Source organism: Chenopodium quinoa, unplaced genomic scaffold, assembly GCF_001683475.1.
Source record: "Chenopodium quinoa cultivar QQ74 unplaced genomic scaffold, ASM168347v1, whole genome shotgun sequence".
Taxonomy (NCBI): Eukaryota; Viridiplantae; Streptophyta; class Magnoliopsida; order Caryophyllales; family Amaranthaceae; genus Chenopodium; species Chenopodium quinoa.
In genome coordinates, this window is record NW_018742974.1 from 3,287,567 (window position 1) to 3,303,439 (window position 15,873).

Sequence of the window (15,873 nt, forward strand, 5' to 3'; positions counted from 1 at the left end):
TTAAGTCTAGCACTAAAATTGCTTGGGATCATTCCAAGAGCCTATAACCATCAGAAGCTTGCTTGAGACACAGAAATCTTAGCCAGGTCTACATTGCAAGACCAGATTGCCTTAACAATCAATCATACACCTCGAAAACGACTTACAACATCATTTAATAACTGCAAAGAAAAGAAAAGAAAAGGAAAAGGGGGGGAATCATGAGGCACATTAATCATTTCAAATACCATAAAACCCGACAAACCTATCACTCGTTGAAATCTGCTCTTCAGTAACCTAATACATACGTGTGAAGATTAAAAGGGGGAGGAAAATGAGCTTTTTTTTTTTTTTTTTTGCATTTTTGTTGATGGAGGCGGGAGAGCCGGGGCAGAGATGGGGAGTGGAGAGATAACAGGATACAATCGTGATTACTAAACCTAGTGCCATGCAACTCCCTGAGCACTTGTCCTAGCTCGAGCCTCAGCTAATGAAACTGCCATGGCCAACATCATCTGTTCCTCGAAACTCTCTGGAACTATGGGGGCTGGGATCGAAGACTGGAAGCCACTATCTGTAACATATGGTGGTGGTGGAGGTGGAGGTGGAGGGAGTAGGTATTCAACATGATCTTCTTCCCCATCTGAACAGCCACTGATCGTTCCGACTACATATGGAGGTAGAGGTGGTGATGGTAGTGGCTGTGAAGCGACTTGAGTGTCCTCATTCGACTCATCCGAGCTAGCATAAGTGGTCCCTGCCTCAGCAACCTCTGAGCCACGGTCAAACTCCCACTCTTCTGCTACCATCCTTCGATCATGCAAATTCTTGGACGAGGCTCTCCCGAAAGAGTATTTTCTTTGGATACTTTTTCCCCTCTTGGAGTTCCACCTATGATGCATTAGTGGCGGAGGTGGTGGTGGTGGCAGTATAATAGCCTCATCTTCAGAGTCATCTGAGTTGACATAGCTAGTCCCCACTTCAGTAACCTCTAATGCAGGACCAACCTCACACCCTTCAGCTATCATTCTTGAATTACAAATTTCCTTATTAGAAGAGCTTTCTGCATGTCTTCTCTGAGTCTTTTTCATCCTCTTCGAACTCCTGCTACTGCTCGGAATCATGTCTAACCGTGATACAGGTTCACTATAATTGGTGGAAGATTCTCCAGTGGATTGCTGGCGCTCGGCAAGGGCTGCAATTGCACAAGCAAGACCACCTGAAGGGGATGACGATGATCCAGCCACTGGTGCTGTCACTGGTGACATGTGGCGATCTTCAACTGTATATTGCTCAGGCACAGCATCATTAGAAGGAGAATATTCTGCTCTTCCATTCTCCTAGACATGAGGAAAAGGCAAACAGTACAGAAGATAGAGATCAGCAGGTGTGAAAATAAACAAACAAAGTTCTTCGAATCAATTGAGTACTGTTTTAGGGATCAGCGTTAATTACTACAAAGATTATAAGCTTTCACATTGAAAAAGAATGAGTCTCACTGAACAAAGACCTGTATCTCTTAGCACCCTTTTCTATCTTTTTCAAAAACAATCCAAGAAGAGTAGCCCATTATTGTTAAAGGATAAGAAAGCACAAATCTAAGCCCTTTTCTCAAGGCCTCATGTGAGCAGCCAGGTATCACTAAAGTGCAGTTAAGGACTGATCAAGGCATTTCAGTTGAGACAAAAGGCAATGTTTCAATTTTCACTTGTGTGTTGTGTCTGTGTGTATCATATGCTCTAAAGTCTTATATATTACTCCTGCGATTCCTTTTTATTATTTACGTTTTGACTTTTATGGTCAACTTTTAAAATCTTTGACTATTAAAAATTAAAATTACAAACATTCAAACCTTATCATGTGGATCTTTTTTAGATTCAGCTTGAAATAAATTGTCAAAATATTAATTGTTAGGTTTTTGATTCACAGTTAATTGAATGTTGCGGTTGAAGGTGTGAATTGGAGACCATAAAAATCAAAGCATAAAAAAATAAAAAGGAGCAAAGAGAATGCAAAATTAAAATAAAATAAATAAATAAAAACCCTCGAAACACCAAGGAGATGTCAACCAGACGAATGAGAGCCATGCACACACACACAGAGAGAGAGAGAGAGAGAGAGAGAGAGAGAGAGAGAGAGAGAGAGAGAGAGAGAGAGAGAGAGAGAGAGAGAGAGAGAGACAGAGAGACAGAGAGAGAGAGAGATGCTAATCAAGCATAATTTTGTTGAATATAAGTCCAAGGATTTATACTGATATATTCATCTAAATTTCAATAATACTCTTGAGTCTTCTCCCAAGACAAGTAAATATAGTCATTTCTACAAATTCACAGAGGATAGAGCTAACTAAGTGCATCAACAACCCTTTATGAGGCAAAATTACTAATTCAGCATCTGAAATAACCATTTTCAATCATATATTCATATGAATTAAAAAAAAATTAGTCACATATCAAAATGAGCAAAAATAATCCTATGTATAAAAGTTCCAACTAAAAGTTTACCTAGAGTCCACCAAGGGAGAACCCCTCGACAAAGAGCTACTGACTTTATTAAAATAATGCCACTGTTTTACAGTTTACCTTTGAGAAAATTAAGCAATCTGATTGTTTTTAAGAAGATTCACACAAGGAATCAGATTTTTCATCTTGAAATCTTTGTGCGCTTTCAATATGAATCTTAAAAGATGGATTTATTCCTGTAAAATTTGATAGGTGGGCTTAATGTATATAAGAAGACGAATATACTAGATTACTGCATCCATTTCTTTAATGTATATAAGAAGATGAAAATATTAGATTAATTGCATCCATTTCTTTAATGTATGTAAGAAGATGAAAATATTAGATTAATTGCATCAATTTCTTAATACTTAAAGGTTCAATTATTACCTGTATAGAAAGCCAGATAGCTTCCATAACCATAATATCTTCAAGATCCAGGTCAAATTCATCATCCCTGCATCAAAAACAGCATATTAGTAAGATTTATAAGGTTGGAAGAGTTGGATGTTGATACTGAATCAATTTTTAAGCAGAAGCAAACTGGAGAAACATCCCAATACTAAACCATATTACTATGTAAGATTCAAGAACACAAACTAAACACCTATTTGCAAATAAGCAAAGTAATAAATGTTCTAAACTTGAGATAAGTACCCTAAATATGGCACTATGGCAATTGTTGACCACACCACCAAGAAGAAAAGGACCTGAATGAGAGTTAACTCGTGGTTTTCAACAGATTTCAAGCGGTAGCTAACTAACTATTATTTAAAGAAGTATTTTCTGGTATAAAGTGCTATAAAGGCCCCCACAACAAACCAGAAAGCAGTACAGAAAATAAACAACGAGGTTAATGGATACATGGCAAAGGAAATCCTACTAAATGGGTATGGCTGGAGCCCAAATTGTAAATCACAATTGTCAGATGATAATCATGTCAGAGTAGCACCATATCCAAAAAAAATTTTGTTGGGGCCCCTTGGGGGGGGGGGGGGGAGGGGCGGGGGCCAAGTGAGTGAGCCTAAGGGAACACAAGATCAGCTTTGACCATTTTTTTTTTTACTGACATACAACAAAATTTCATGTATTAACGGCCTATCAAATTCCATGCAGGTAATGAGGTTTAGGTATATGTATGATTCCATACATACATATGCCTAATTACCTACCACCTGAATAACCAAGTCACTAATCTGAAATCATAACTTCAGATCCTGGCAAGCTCAGGAGCACAACAAAAACTGTGAAGGAGAGAAAATCAGTCCAGCCAACACACCAAGCATCGAAAAGCATTGAGGAAAACAAATGGATGACCCCTGCTGGAGTAGGTGAACAGATCCAGAACTCTGGCCATCAATATGGACTGGCCTCTCCACCCTCTCCCTAAAAACAAAGCACAAGAGTCTTCTTACATCTATGGTGAACCTTCATCATAAATTGTCCAATCGTGTGTTTTCTTTCAAATCCTAGATCTAACAAAATTTCAATTTTAACAATTCTACGAAAATCTTGAAAACCAATTTTCACCCAGATCTCCCTCCCCTTATCACTGATCTCTGGTTAGTATGCACAGTAGTAGTATATGAGTGCAAATTATTGTACCCAACCCTTATGACATAACTGAATTCATGCTGGTCATTTACATTGGTACACTGACAAATACACCATATTTGGGTAACATATCTACAGAGGCATGTGGAGGCTTTAGTTTTATCCAATAATGATAATGATCAATAAAACAACATATCAGCTTTACCCCCCCCCCCCACCCACCCACCCACCCACCCACACACACACACACACACACACACACACAAAACAACGACATAACTGAATTCGTACTAGGCCATATTTACGTAGGCACACTGACAAATACACTGTGTTTGGGTAACATATCTACAGAGGCATGTGGTGGCTTCAGTCTTATCCAATAATCACAATGAAGATCAAACAACATATGCATATGAAATTTTAACACCCTCCTTTCCTTAACCAAAAAAATTCCCACAAAAAAAGAGCTTTGAGGATCCAATAACAAAAACATAGTCACTAGATGACTAGAGAGTAGAGACATATTGATTACACACATACTAGAAATAGAAGATGGCCCAAATACTAATCTACTTTCTTCATGGACCATATCTATAATTAAAAATCTACTTAGGAAATTCAAACAATTACATACTTGTTCCATTTTTTTTACTAAACTAAGATCCTAAAATAGAAATTTCATATTACTTTAACCATACTATACTTGGTAAGCTTTTGGCAGTCAGATTCACTAATGTTGCCCTTATAAAGTGGATGTGAGGACAACAATTCAGTGTTCTCGGTGATAAAGTAAACCATGTGCACCAACTACACTTTCTCTCTCTCCTTAAATATGATCCAAAGGCTATTGGTCGCAGCAAGTTAAACAGTCATAAGGCTTTTCATGCCTACTATTGAGGTCTGTATGCCAATTCAGTAGTCAGTACCAAAGTCTACTATAGAAGTCCATGAATCAAGACAAATTCCATACATTGTCATATTATCCTATAATCAAGTCATGGAAAGTTCATGAATTTTCATAGGCAAGCTGTCATAATAACTTCAAAAGAAAACAAAAGGAAATGAATCACCAGCTCTAAATAAGAACTGAAAATAGAATTAGAAATTCATAATTCGACAAAGTTTGACAAGTGATTGCGCAGATATTAAAAACTTTTCATGGAACCCATTGTAAGGTCAACATCACACATTTAACAAGAGAAAGATAGTTCCCTATGAAAGCTAAAAGATATCATGCCAGAAAACTTGAACAATCTTAAAACTGAACTACACATCCTGATCGACTATCAAAGTCCAATGCAAGCATATTCTACTTTTCTCTACTTCAAGTTTTTCTTGATAGGAAAATGACAGAGTACTAGCTATGAATGAGTCCAAAACCAACAGTGTTCACGTGCACACCTTTGTACAATCATACATATGAGATCCTTCAATTTTTGGAGGTATTATGCTAATAAATTATATTTCATTTTACCTATTACTACAAAAACAGTAATTTTATATCCAGATACATGATATACCTTTTATTTCAGCAAGGAATAAAGACCTACAATCCAAGTCAAATATTATTACCAATTATTTATCCACTCTTAAATGGCACGCATTGAGAAAATTATAAGTGTATGTCAACAGAGATAAGTCAGAAGGAAAAGTTCGCAATTAGAAATATAAGGACAGGTTCTCATGATAAGAAAGTAAGTACCAAAGGAACTCTGAAATGGAAATCAATCCTGTCATACATTTCATTTATTCTCAAATTAGTGAAGTAAATAATTGGAGAAAATTTGAAACTGAAATTTGGACAGTTTCTCATGAAGAAGCTCAGTTCACTTTATGAATTACACTTGTCCCAACTTATTTTGCTCCCACTTGTTGTATGTATGAATACTTAAGGACGATGACTTCTTCATCACCATTATCAGCAATATCTTGGCAAATGGGATAATATTGGTCAAGGTAACTTGCCAAACAGAGGTTTTATTCCTTCCTTCAGCATAAATTGCAAATGCTTATGCAGGATCAATCCACTCTTCATACGCAAAGGCATAACATCTCATGCAATTTATGCTTCCGTGGAATTTTGGTATACTATCCCTGAACAACCCTCCTTAATATCGCCTAGTCTTCAAATCGCTCAAAAAATAGTAGCAGATGAATTCTTATCTTTTCCCGTGACACCGTATCAGTTTCTCTGATAACAGTAGCAATGATAAAGCTACAAAAATAACAGGTGACTGCCATTCCGATACTGTCATCAAATCGTAACAAGAAAATCATATAGGAGCATCCTATATGGATTATAAACATATTAGAAAATACATATGTATAATTTTGTAAATATTTAACATCCTTTGACAGAATTGGCACCATTAAAAAAACTTATTCAAAACAAAATAACAAAAGACAGGGAAGCATCTCGATGGGATTGGATTATCCACTCTTCTTCCATTTTAAATTATACGTTTAATTGAGTTAGGAGCATTTTCGCAATAATTTCCCCCTTCCATTCTGACAGTATTTGTGCTCAACTACCTTGTTTTAGCTTGTATTGCAGCTATACATATTTCTAATCAAACTTATTAGTCATACGGCATGTGACAGATGCAAAAGATTCCTAACAGATGAGAGATTCAATGGTCAGCCACTTTCTAATACATTAAATCTTACCGCATATTCCAACCAATAGCAACAGCATTCGACTCAGCTGAATTTATACTATATAAATGAATATAACCAACAGGCATTTAGATTAAACCAGGAAATCTTCACCTAGGAAACTACTAAAAAGCTTTTTCTTTGTCCTCTTTGGATAAGAAAGGCTTAGAGATGTTAGATAGACTTTCCTAAGTATTCCTTATTACATTCCAAACTGCATCACATAAAAATTATAATTAAGTATTGGCAATAGTGAAGAAAGCCAAAAAAGAAGGCAGCAAGATTTTTTATTGTAGCCAAATTAATATCTACATATGAACAGCCTTTACTGGAGATATAATTAAAAAAACACATAATACCATTTTGGACTTCAGAACATCAGGAAAATTATCACAGGTAAGCATATAACTAGCTAAAACACAGTGCCCCAAATTTAAGATGCCAATCAATGACGCACCTGCCATGTCTGGTATACTGGGGTTGTCTGAGAATTTGTGTACCACTTGAATCTTGAGAAGGGGCTGTTTCTTCACATTCTACACCACCAGATGTGATACAACCAATATTTTCTGTCTGAGGCTCTCTATCTGAAGGGCTTGTTTCTTCTTTTCCATGTTGTCTTTCCTCTTCCTCTTCGATCTGCTGCTGCCGCATCCGAATCTTGGCTTCAATAACCTTCTGTTCTTCCTGTTAAAGTGTCCAACATAAACATAAGTGCCTGTCTACAAAACCAACTAGCAATTGGCAACTACTATAAGCACCCATCCCTGTAAAATGAGAAAAGAGTACGACAAGCATGTCTTACAATTTGCTCCATTCCCCTCTCCTCCTTTGACTTTCCTCCCCTGTACTCCACAGCATAATTTGAAGTTTTACAGAACGGACATCTATATACAAGTTAAGGAAAGTCAAGTGTCTCAGCCTGAAGAAACCAATAAGAAAATCCAATCCTATGTAAAGAATTTAACATTACAAACATAATAGAATAGGGAAATCATAAAGAAGGATACTGAGTTGGTCTAGTTGAATTTGGATTCTTCATCTGTAGAAAACACTCTGCCAACAAATGAGACAGATAAGCCAAATACATTTGATATCCTAACCACCAACTTCCATTTATTGATATGAAAATATACAAAGACTGTATTTACAGGTACCTGTACATATGCTTTTCATACAACATCTGGACCGGTTGAGAGTAGGATAATACTGCAAGGAAAAAACAGTTTACTTAGAAATGTCATAAATGTTTTAAGCTATAATCAGTCTAAAATCCTTAAGAAATGGGGTAAAAGCAAGGGTAAAATTTCCACAAATAAAATTGAACAAATTTCTTTTATTTCAAAAACAAATCAATACATGAGAACATAGAGATAAAGGACCGTAGACAGTCTACATCAACACTATTCCTTTTATGATAGCCTAACAGCATTGCATTCTAGACAACAAGCAATTCCTCCTGTTCTAATAACACTACCAAAATTGATGCTGAATTCGTGACCTCCAAAAATAGAATATTTGAAACCTCACCACCTTGACACTCGGACGTGTTTAGGACACTTCAACACTTCATGTTAGTTCAAAACCATGGACAATTTTCACAAAATAGCCAAGTCGGACCCTTGGAACATGGGTACCCGAGTCCCAGTAAACCAAGCTCACAACAAATCAAGTGTGGAAACCAACAAATACCTTAAAGAAATACATAAAATATAATATGATTAAGCATATCATCCTGTCCCTCCCCGTCCTCCCGGAATTCCAGCCTTGCAACAACCATATGAAACCCAAAAAACACACACAGAGAACATATTCATTCAAATGACCAAAGTAGAAACAATACAAACCAAAAAACAGATGGGGCATTCTTCGAACATGCCGCAATCGCACTCGTCGCCTCCGGGATAGCACGGGGCAAGCTTCGATTCGAGTATAAGCTTCCTAAGCTTCTTATAATCAACATCTTTGATCTGATACAACCCTTGAGGCCTTGTATACTTCTCATCCACCACCTGTCGCCTCTTCCCCAGCTTATTCCCCATCAACCCAAAACTAAATTGGAAACAAAATCACAGTTTATTCCTTTTAATTTCTCACCAACAAACAACGAAATCACTTCAATTAAACTAATCCAAAAACCCTAAATCTTATGCTATAAAATCCAACATTTTTATATTGTTTTTCAACTCGAAAAACTGAATTCACTATCAAACTCAACTCATATGGCATCCCTGCAAACAAAAAAATCAAGAATCAGAACAAATTACAAGAAAACGTATATAAAATCAAAAACACCCCTAATCAAACTTGGGGATAGCTTAAAACACAATAAAATAAAAATTAAAAAAATACCCAGAATTGAAAAACAAAAGTAGAAGAATAATTTCCATTTTTTAGAAGTATAACTCGAAAATTAACCCCCAAAAAAAACCATCAAAAAAAGTAAGAAAAATGGTAATAAGATAAAAACAAAAATGAAAAAAAGAATAAAAAAAAGTGGGAAGAAGAAGCAAACCTGGAGGAGAGAGAAAAAGAGGGAAATTGGGGGAAGTGAAGCGGTGGAAGAAGATCAGATATTCGAAGTTTCGGAAATCTGAGAAAAATTGAAGAAAGAGAAAAATTGAAGAGAGAGAAAGTGAAGAAATTCTTTTTGTGTTAGAGGTGAGTTTGTTTGGTATCGGGGTTTGTTTTGTGCTCTGTTTTTCTGCTATAATACGACGACGGCAAAGAGGAGAGAGAAAGAGGAGGAGGAGAGAGAAAATGGTAAAAGAAGAAGAAGAGAAGAGAAGAGAGGAGAAGCAAGGAAGCCTCGACACGAACGATTGAGTAGCAGACTAAGGAAGGAATCGTCTTAGGACAAAATGGATTTTTTTTTTTTTAACCATATCTTGACTTTTTGTAGATGGATTAAATAAGGGTAATAATACGCAGTAAGGGTTAGGAAGCAAGTAAATTGAGATGGAACAATTGCTTATGGTGGGAGCAGGGGATTTCTTTACCTCTTATCACTAGGGGTGTTCGCGGTGCGGTTTGGATCATAAACCGCACCAAATCGCAAAAGTGCGGTTTGTAATTTTTTCAAACCGCACTTTTAATAAAACCGCACCAAACCGCACCGCAAAATACGGTTTGGTGCGGTACGGTTTACGGTTTAACCGTATTTTATTAAAATTGTAATTATTCTTTTAAAAACAAAATTTTTATTTCATTTTATAATTATTAGTTTATAATTCAAATATTGAACTCTTTTAATTAATCTGCAATTAACTAATAGTTAAACATTAGCTCATATAATTTAGTTCTTTTATATAATTTTAATGAAAACATAGTATAAAAATCGCAAACCGCATTAAAGTACGGTTTGCGGTGCGGTTTGGTCTCAATATTTTTTGAAACCGCACCAAACCGCAAACCGCGGTTTGGTCATTTTTAAAAACCGCACCGCAATTTTCAAACCGCAAACAGCACCAAACCGCAAAATTGCGGTTTGGTTTGCGGTTTGGTGCGGTCTAAACCGCACTCTGTACAGCCCTACTTATTACTACCTTTAAGCGGTGGCTTGTGTAGTTAAACTGGCTGATATGTGAAAGGTGTTGATATGATGGTTGTGGAAATACACAAAAAATAATTTTTTATTTTTTTTGGATCTTTCTAATATGTAGCAGACCGTGTAATGCATGATCTGCGCACCCGGTTAAATAAAAAAAGGCAGAAAGAAAATTTAGATGTTCGAAAAAGAACGTGCACATTTTAAAAAAAGAGCATGTTTGTTGTTTAGCAATGAACATGTATTATTAAATAACATAAAAACATTACAAAAAGAACGTGATAAAACGTTATTAAAATTTTATGAAAAATTACACATTAACGGAAAAAATCTTTACCAAATATATCATTTTCCCAAAAATAGTTTTCTTTCTCTCCAAAAATTCAATTTTCCATAATAATTCTAGTTCTCTCTCTAAAATATTTTCAACTAAAAAAATCAAGATTTCATTTTCAAATTAAATTTCAAAATTCAAAATAACATAGGTTAAAAAAACATAAGTTATAATGTAAAGAACATATAATTCATACCCGAAGAACAAACTGATCAAACTCAGAGAACATACGATAATAAAAAAAAAATGTTATATGATAATAAAAAAATAATAAAAAATTGTGCATTACTCATTACCTCAAAAAATATACGAACCAAATTTAAAGAACATACTTTCACTACTACAAAATTGGCCAAAGAGATCATCTCAAAATGGCCAAAGAGACCATTTTAGGTGTGGTCTCTAGCTAAGAGGTGTCTTTGGCCAAAGAGACCACTTCATCAAAAGTGGTCTCTTGTTTAAAAGCTGAGACCATCTAGCTAAAATAGATGATCTCTCTTTTTAATTTAATAATAAATAATATAGAGGAACAAGAGACCAAATGTTTTAAATAGGTGGTCTCTAGATTTAAAATCTGAGACCACCTATTTTAAATGAGTGGTCTTTGGTTTTTGAATAATGAGACCACTTATTTAAAATAGGTGGTCTCTCCATGGTTATTTTTTTTAAAAAAATTAATAATAAAAATTATATTCAATTGATCGTATGATCTGAATTATATTGATTCCCTGCAATTTTGCAATTCATATTCCTGCTGCAATTAATTTTGGCGCCAATACATATACAAACACATAAATTTTCCATATAATATATATATATACATAAATATAAAATCTTTAATACAAAAACAAATTCTGTCCAACAGATTTGAACCCAAAATTTACATTAATTTTAATATTCAAAAACAAAAGTCAAAAGTAGAGCTTTTCCTCCAAAAAAAAAATAAAGTTCAAAATTGGAGCTAGATGTACAAGTATAATGATTAACAGTAAGCTAATTTCATACTCAAGCTCATCTCATTCTTCATTAAGCTCATCCATCACGAATCTTCTTCATCTGGCTCATGATCAAGAACATATTTTATCCACAAATCTCGCATTTCATCAATGTCTTCCGAAGAATATGTACAAATCGAGGGAAAGGCCTGCAACATACAACATATGCCATCAAATGAGTATAATTTATTTATTTATTTTTGAAGGAAAGCAAAGAGATATTTATCCAAATGCCGAAAAACAGACATAACAAAGCACTGCACATTGATGAACATCCTCAATCCACAACCTTAGCTCACTTTTTTTTTTAACAAGAAAAGGAAAAATATTACAACTTAGATGTTAAAACATCTAGCACATCAGAGTTTGTGAAGTAGGAAGGTGAAGGAAATGGGTGATGAAGCTGAGACTAGAACTAATACACTAGGCTTAGAAAAGGTCAAAGCACAAGGTCAGCATGGAAAAGATTAGTTTTTTGAGTGTATCAACCTGATTACAGGTTATGGACACTGAAAAAACAAAATAAGTTTGCTTACTAGTATGATTTACAAACCAATGCAGCCTCGAAGGAAGAAGAGTGCCTCGAAGTGGATTGCTCCCTCTAATGGTTTAATTAAGGTGAATGCGGATGCTTGCCTAGCTAATGAAGGTTGGGTGGGGCTCGGTGTGGTGGCAAGGGATCACAGAGGGGAGGTTCTCTTCTCCGCTGTCAGACGAGTGAGAGCTCAATGACCTGCAGAAATGGCAGAAGGCAGAGCATTGTTATTTGCCATTAAGCTTGCAAGGAGACTCGGGTATCAGGACTTGCTGCTTGAATCAGATTGCAAGGTACTAATAAATAGGCTATCAAAGCTGTAAATTACAGTCTTAATTTTCATGGAGTAGCATAATCTTAATTATATGCCAACCTGACTGATGCTGATAAATAGGATCAGAACTCCAATGTCAAATTTCATTCCTAACTTAATTTCAAGACTGATTCAAAAATGAAAAGTAGACTTGACAATTAGAACTACAATCAGAACTACAGATCAGAATATAAAAACCTTATAGCTATTATAGATTGCATAAGCTGGTTATTTTTGGTGGTTAATATGATTAAGCTACATGCAGACTGCAGAGTTACATTCACAAGTCCCAGTTGGTTAGAGCAACAGACAGAGAGAGTTACATTCACATTTCAGACAGTTGGTTTCACAGTTCAGAGTTACATTCACAGTTGGTTTCACAGGTCAGAGTCAGTTTCACAGTTCAGAGTTACATTCACAGTTCAGACAGAGGTTCAGACATGCAGACAGTTGGTTAGAGCTGAGGATAGTTTATACCAATTTAAATGACATATATTTATAATAATATACCTGCTTAGAAACCCATAGCACTCTTTTCTGCACAATGTCTAGCATATATCGACAAACAAAGTATCCACAATACTTGGTGTATGCTGGTTGACGATATGATAATGCAAACAATTAATCATTAACAAGATATTAGATTTTAGGATTAAACTGCATAATATCAACTGCTGTAAAAGTGATGATAACTTACTTGTGGTTGCTCCCACCTAATATATGCATTCTTTTTTATTTTCTTGATGTCCTTCCGATGGAACGAGCTAAATTGTTTGATTCCTCTACATAATTACATGAAGATAGGAAAATTGTAATAGTTTCCAAATACACAGTAAGAACAAAATCAGAAGTTATCGACACAGTTATTGCAATTATACATACTCAGTGATGATCTTTTCAACGAATGAGTTGATTTTATTTTCTTCTCCAAGTGGATCTAGCTATCACACACATTCTTCTCAATATGCATAACATCAAGTGAATGTCTCACAAAAAGATGTTTCCAATAAGGAAGCCGCCAAAGAACCGAACACTTTTTGAACCCCTGCGTAGAAAGGGCCGATTTATGTTTCTTGCCAAATGTGATGTCAATATTTTTCACCTTATCGAATATCTCTTCACCTAAGATGATTTTTGATCGCCCTTTAAACTCTTGCTGCCCATTGAACACATTCTTTCTTCTGCGATATGGATGATTAGGCGGCAAAAACTGACGATGAATAGGATAGACATGCTTTTTAGATGCATTTAACCACGTTCCCTTGCAATCTTCCATACCGATGGGCCAAACTGTTTTCCCCTTCACAGTGTACCCCGAAAGGTTGCCATACGCCGGAAAATCTTGGATAGTGCAAAATAGCATTGCTTTCAAATTAAAATTCTCATTGCGATAAGCATCAAACACTTCAACACCTTCTTCCCAAAGCATAATCAAATCATCAATAAGTGGAGTCAAATACACATCGATGTCATTGCCCGGTTGCTTTGGAACTTGAATTAACAATGACAAGAACATAAACCTTCTCTTCATGCACAATGAAGGAGGTAAGTTGTAGGTCACTAGCATAACTGGCCATGTGCTATATGTGCTACTCAAGGAACCGAATGGATTGAACCCATCCGTAGACAATGCAAGGCGTAAATTACGCTTTTCTTGGCAAAGTCAGGGAATTTTCCATCAATAAATCTCCACTGCGGAGAGTCAGCTGGATGTCTAAGCATTCCATCATCAACTCGACTATCGAAATGCCATGTCAACTTCTTTGCATCTTCTGCTTTTGAAAACCATCGTTTGAACCTTGGTACTATAGGAAAATACCATAAAACCTTTGCTGGTACTGCTCCTTCCCTTTTCTTGTACCGTGAAGCTTCACAAATTGGACAACTCTCTAATGATTCGTATTGATTTTGATACAATACACAATCATTAGGGCATGCATGGATTTTCTCATAAGGTAAAACCATTGGGATTAGTGACTTTTTCGCCTCATATGTACTATCAGGAAGAACATTATCTTTGGGAAGCATGTCTTTCACTAACTCCAATAACATATTAAAACTAGTGTCAGTCCAACCATGACCCGCCTTCAAGTTATATAACTTAAGAATAGCGGATAATCGCGTGTACTTGGTGCATCCTTCATACAATGGCTTTTCAGAGTCACTTAACAAGCTCTCAAGCATTGAAGGGTTGTCATCAAGTTGATCCTCAACCGCATGCAACATGTCCTCTAACTGATCTCCCTCATCAACATCATGAACTACACGCACATTATCCCTAGTCTCACCACTATCACCCGCATGCATGTCTCTACGTTCCCCATGCCAAATCCAATGGGTATATGTTCTATCAAATGCCCATTTATTTAAATGATTGAGAATTTCATCCGGTCTCTTATGCAAAAAATTATGACACATAAAACAAGGACAACGTAGCTTGGAGCGACCTCCACTATTTTCAAATGCAAATTTAATAAATTCCTTAACACCTTGTTGATATTCAGGGTCACCTGGCTTTGTTGTTGTTATCCAACTTCGATCCATTTCTAAGCACGAAGAAGAAAACACAAACTCCTCAAAATCTATTAACACATGTTACTTTCATGAGTCATTCTTAGAATATTCATAACACAAAGACCAAATCACAATTAAAAACAGAGGAAGGTATGCAATTGGTGGCAACTAATTAAATCCACATGAACCCTAAGCATTATTTGCCAGAAACAAACTATAAAATCCTAATCACTAATGGAAAAAAAATACTCCTACCAATCAAACAATTTTAAATGTGGCATTAGTTGTAAACAAATGAGCATACATTATAGCAAATATTTTATTCACTAATGGAAAAGAAATACTCCTAGCAATCAAAGCCTAAATTTCAGCCCTACTCATAAAGTAACAAGTCTTACCTTCCTTTAAGTTGGGGGAACAGGCTAGTTTGTCCCGAAATAAGAACACAAATGCCACAAATAGAAGGTTTTATTTGAACTAAAATAATAATTTGACAGAATTTTATAATGTTAGATTCTATTTATAAAAAAAATGTACAAGTTCAGAATTTTATAATGTTAGATTCTAGTTTTTCTGTTCACTTTTGCTCTGATGATTTCAATGATCAGCTCTATCTTGATATAATATAAGATACTTTCCCTTTTGTGTTAAAAAAAATGGGCATACATTATAGCAAATATTTTATTCAACTTTTAAAAAATCCAAACTTTCGCGGGAAAATCAAAATCCAATAACTCACTACTGTATAACTGAAAACAGGATTCATATATGAACAAGATGAGAAGATTACTATAACAATAGAACATTGTAGCAAACACTCAATAAACACAATTACACGATTCATATTCAAAATAATATCTACATAAAACAAACAAAATAAATATGATACCTAGCTTAGTTGCGGTGAACCTAATGGGGCTGGTTAGGGTTTTCCGTCTGGTCCTGT

At 35.5% G+C, this 15,873-nt stretch overlaps 2 protein-coding genes across 2 annotated transcripts; both read right to left on the reverse strand.

Moving 5' to 3' along the window:
* On the reverse strand, nucleotides 1–9,746 carry LOC110729253. The gene is made up of 8 exons (XM_021908979.1): nucleotides 9,205–9,746; nucleotides 8,537–8,920; nucleotides 7,847–7,898; nucleotides 7,700–7,745; nucleotides 7,495–7,576; nucleotides 7,147–7,376; nucleotides 2,871–2,937; nucleotides 1–1,319 (listed from the first exon to the last, which is right to left on the reverse strand). The coding sequence occupies exons 2-8, from the start codon at nucleotides 8,729–8,731 to the stop codon at nucleotides 420–422; spliced, it is 1,572 nt and encodes a 523-aa protein (XP_021764671.1). The 5' UTR covers nucleotides 8,732–8,920; nucleotides 9,205–9,746; the 3' UTR covers nucleotides 1–419.
* Nucleotides 9,747–13,350: 3,604 nt separating this feature from the next.
* Nucleotides 13,351–14,957, reverse strand: LOC110729188. Its single transcript, XM_021908908.1, has 2 exons — nucleotides 14,061–14,957; nucleotides 13,351–13,938 (listed from the first exon to the last, which is right to left on the reverse strand). The coding sequence occupies exons 1-2, from the start codon at nucleotides 14,955–14,957 to the stop codon at nucleotides 13,351–13,353; spliced, it is 1,485 nt and encodes a 494-aa protein (XP_021764600.1).
* Nucleotides 14,958–15,873: the final 916 nt, after the last annotated feature.

Coding starts and splice junctions, on each gene's coding strand:
- LOC110729253 (XM_021908979.1), bottom strand. CDS start 8,731: ATGGGGAATAAGCTGGGGAAGAGGCGACAGGTGGTGGATGAGAAGTAT. Junction 7,746..7,846: donor TATGAAAAGCATATGTACAG/GTACCTGTAAAT, acceptor ATTTGTTGGCAG/AGTGTTTTCTACAGATGAAG. Junction 7,377..7,494: donor AGAGGGGAATGGAGCAAATT/GTAAGACATGCT, acceptor ACACTTTAACAG/GAAGAACAGAAGGTTATTGA.
- LOC110729188 (XM_021908908.1), bottom strand. CDS start 14,957: ATGGATCGAAGTTGGATAACAACAACAAAGCCAGGTGACCCTGAATAT. Junction 13,939..14,060: donor CTGACTTTGCCAAGAAAAGC/GTAATTTACGCC, acceptor TTGTGCATGAAG/AGAAGGTTTATGTTCTTGTC.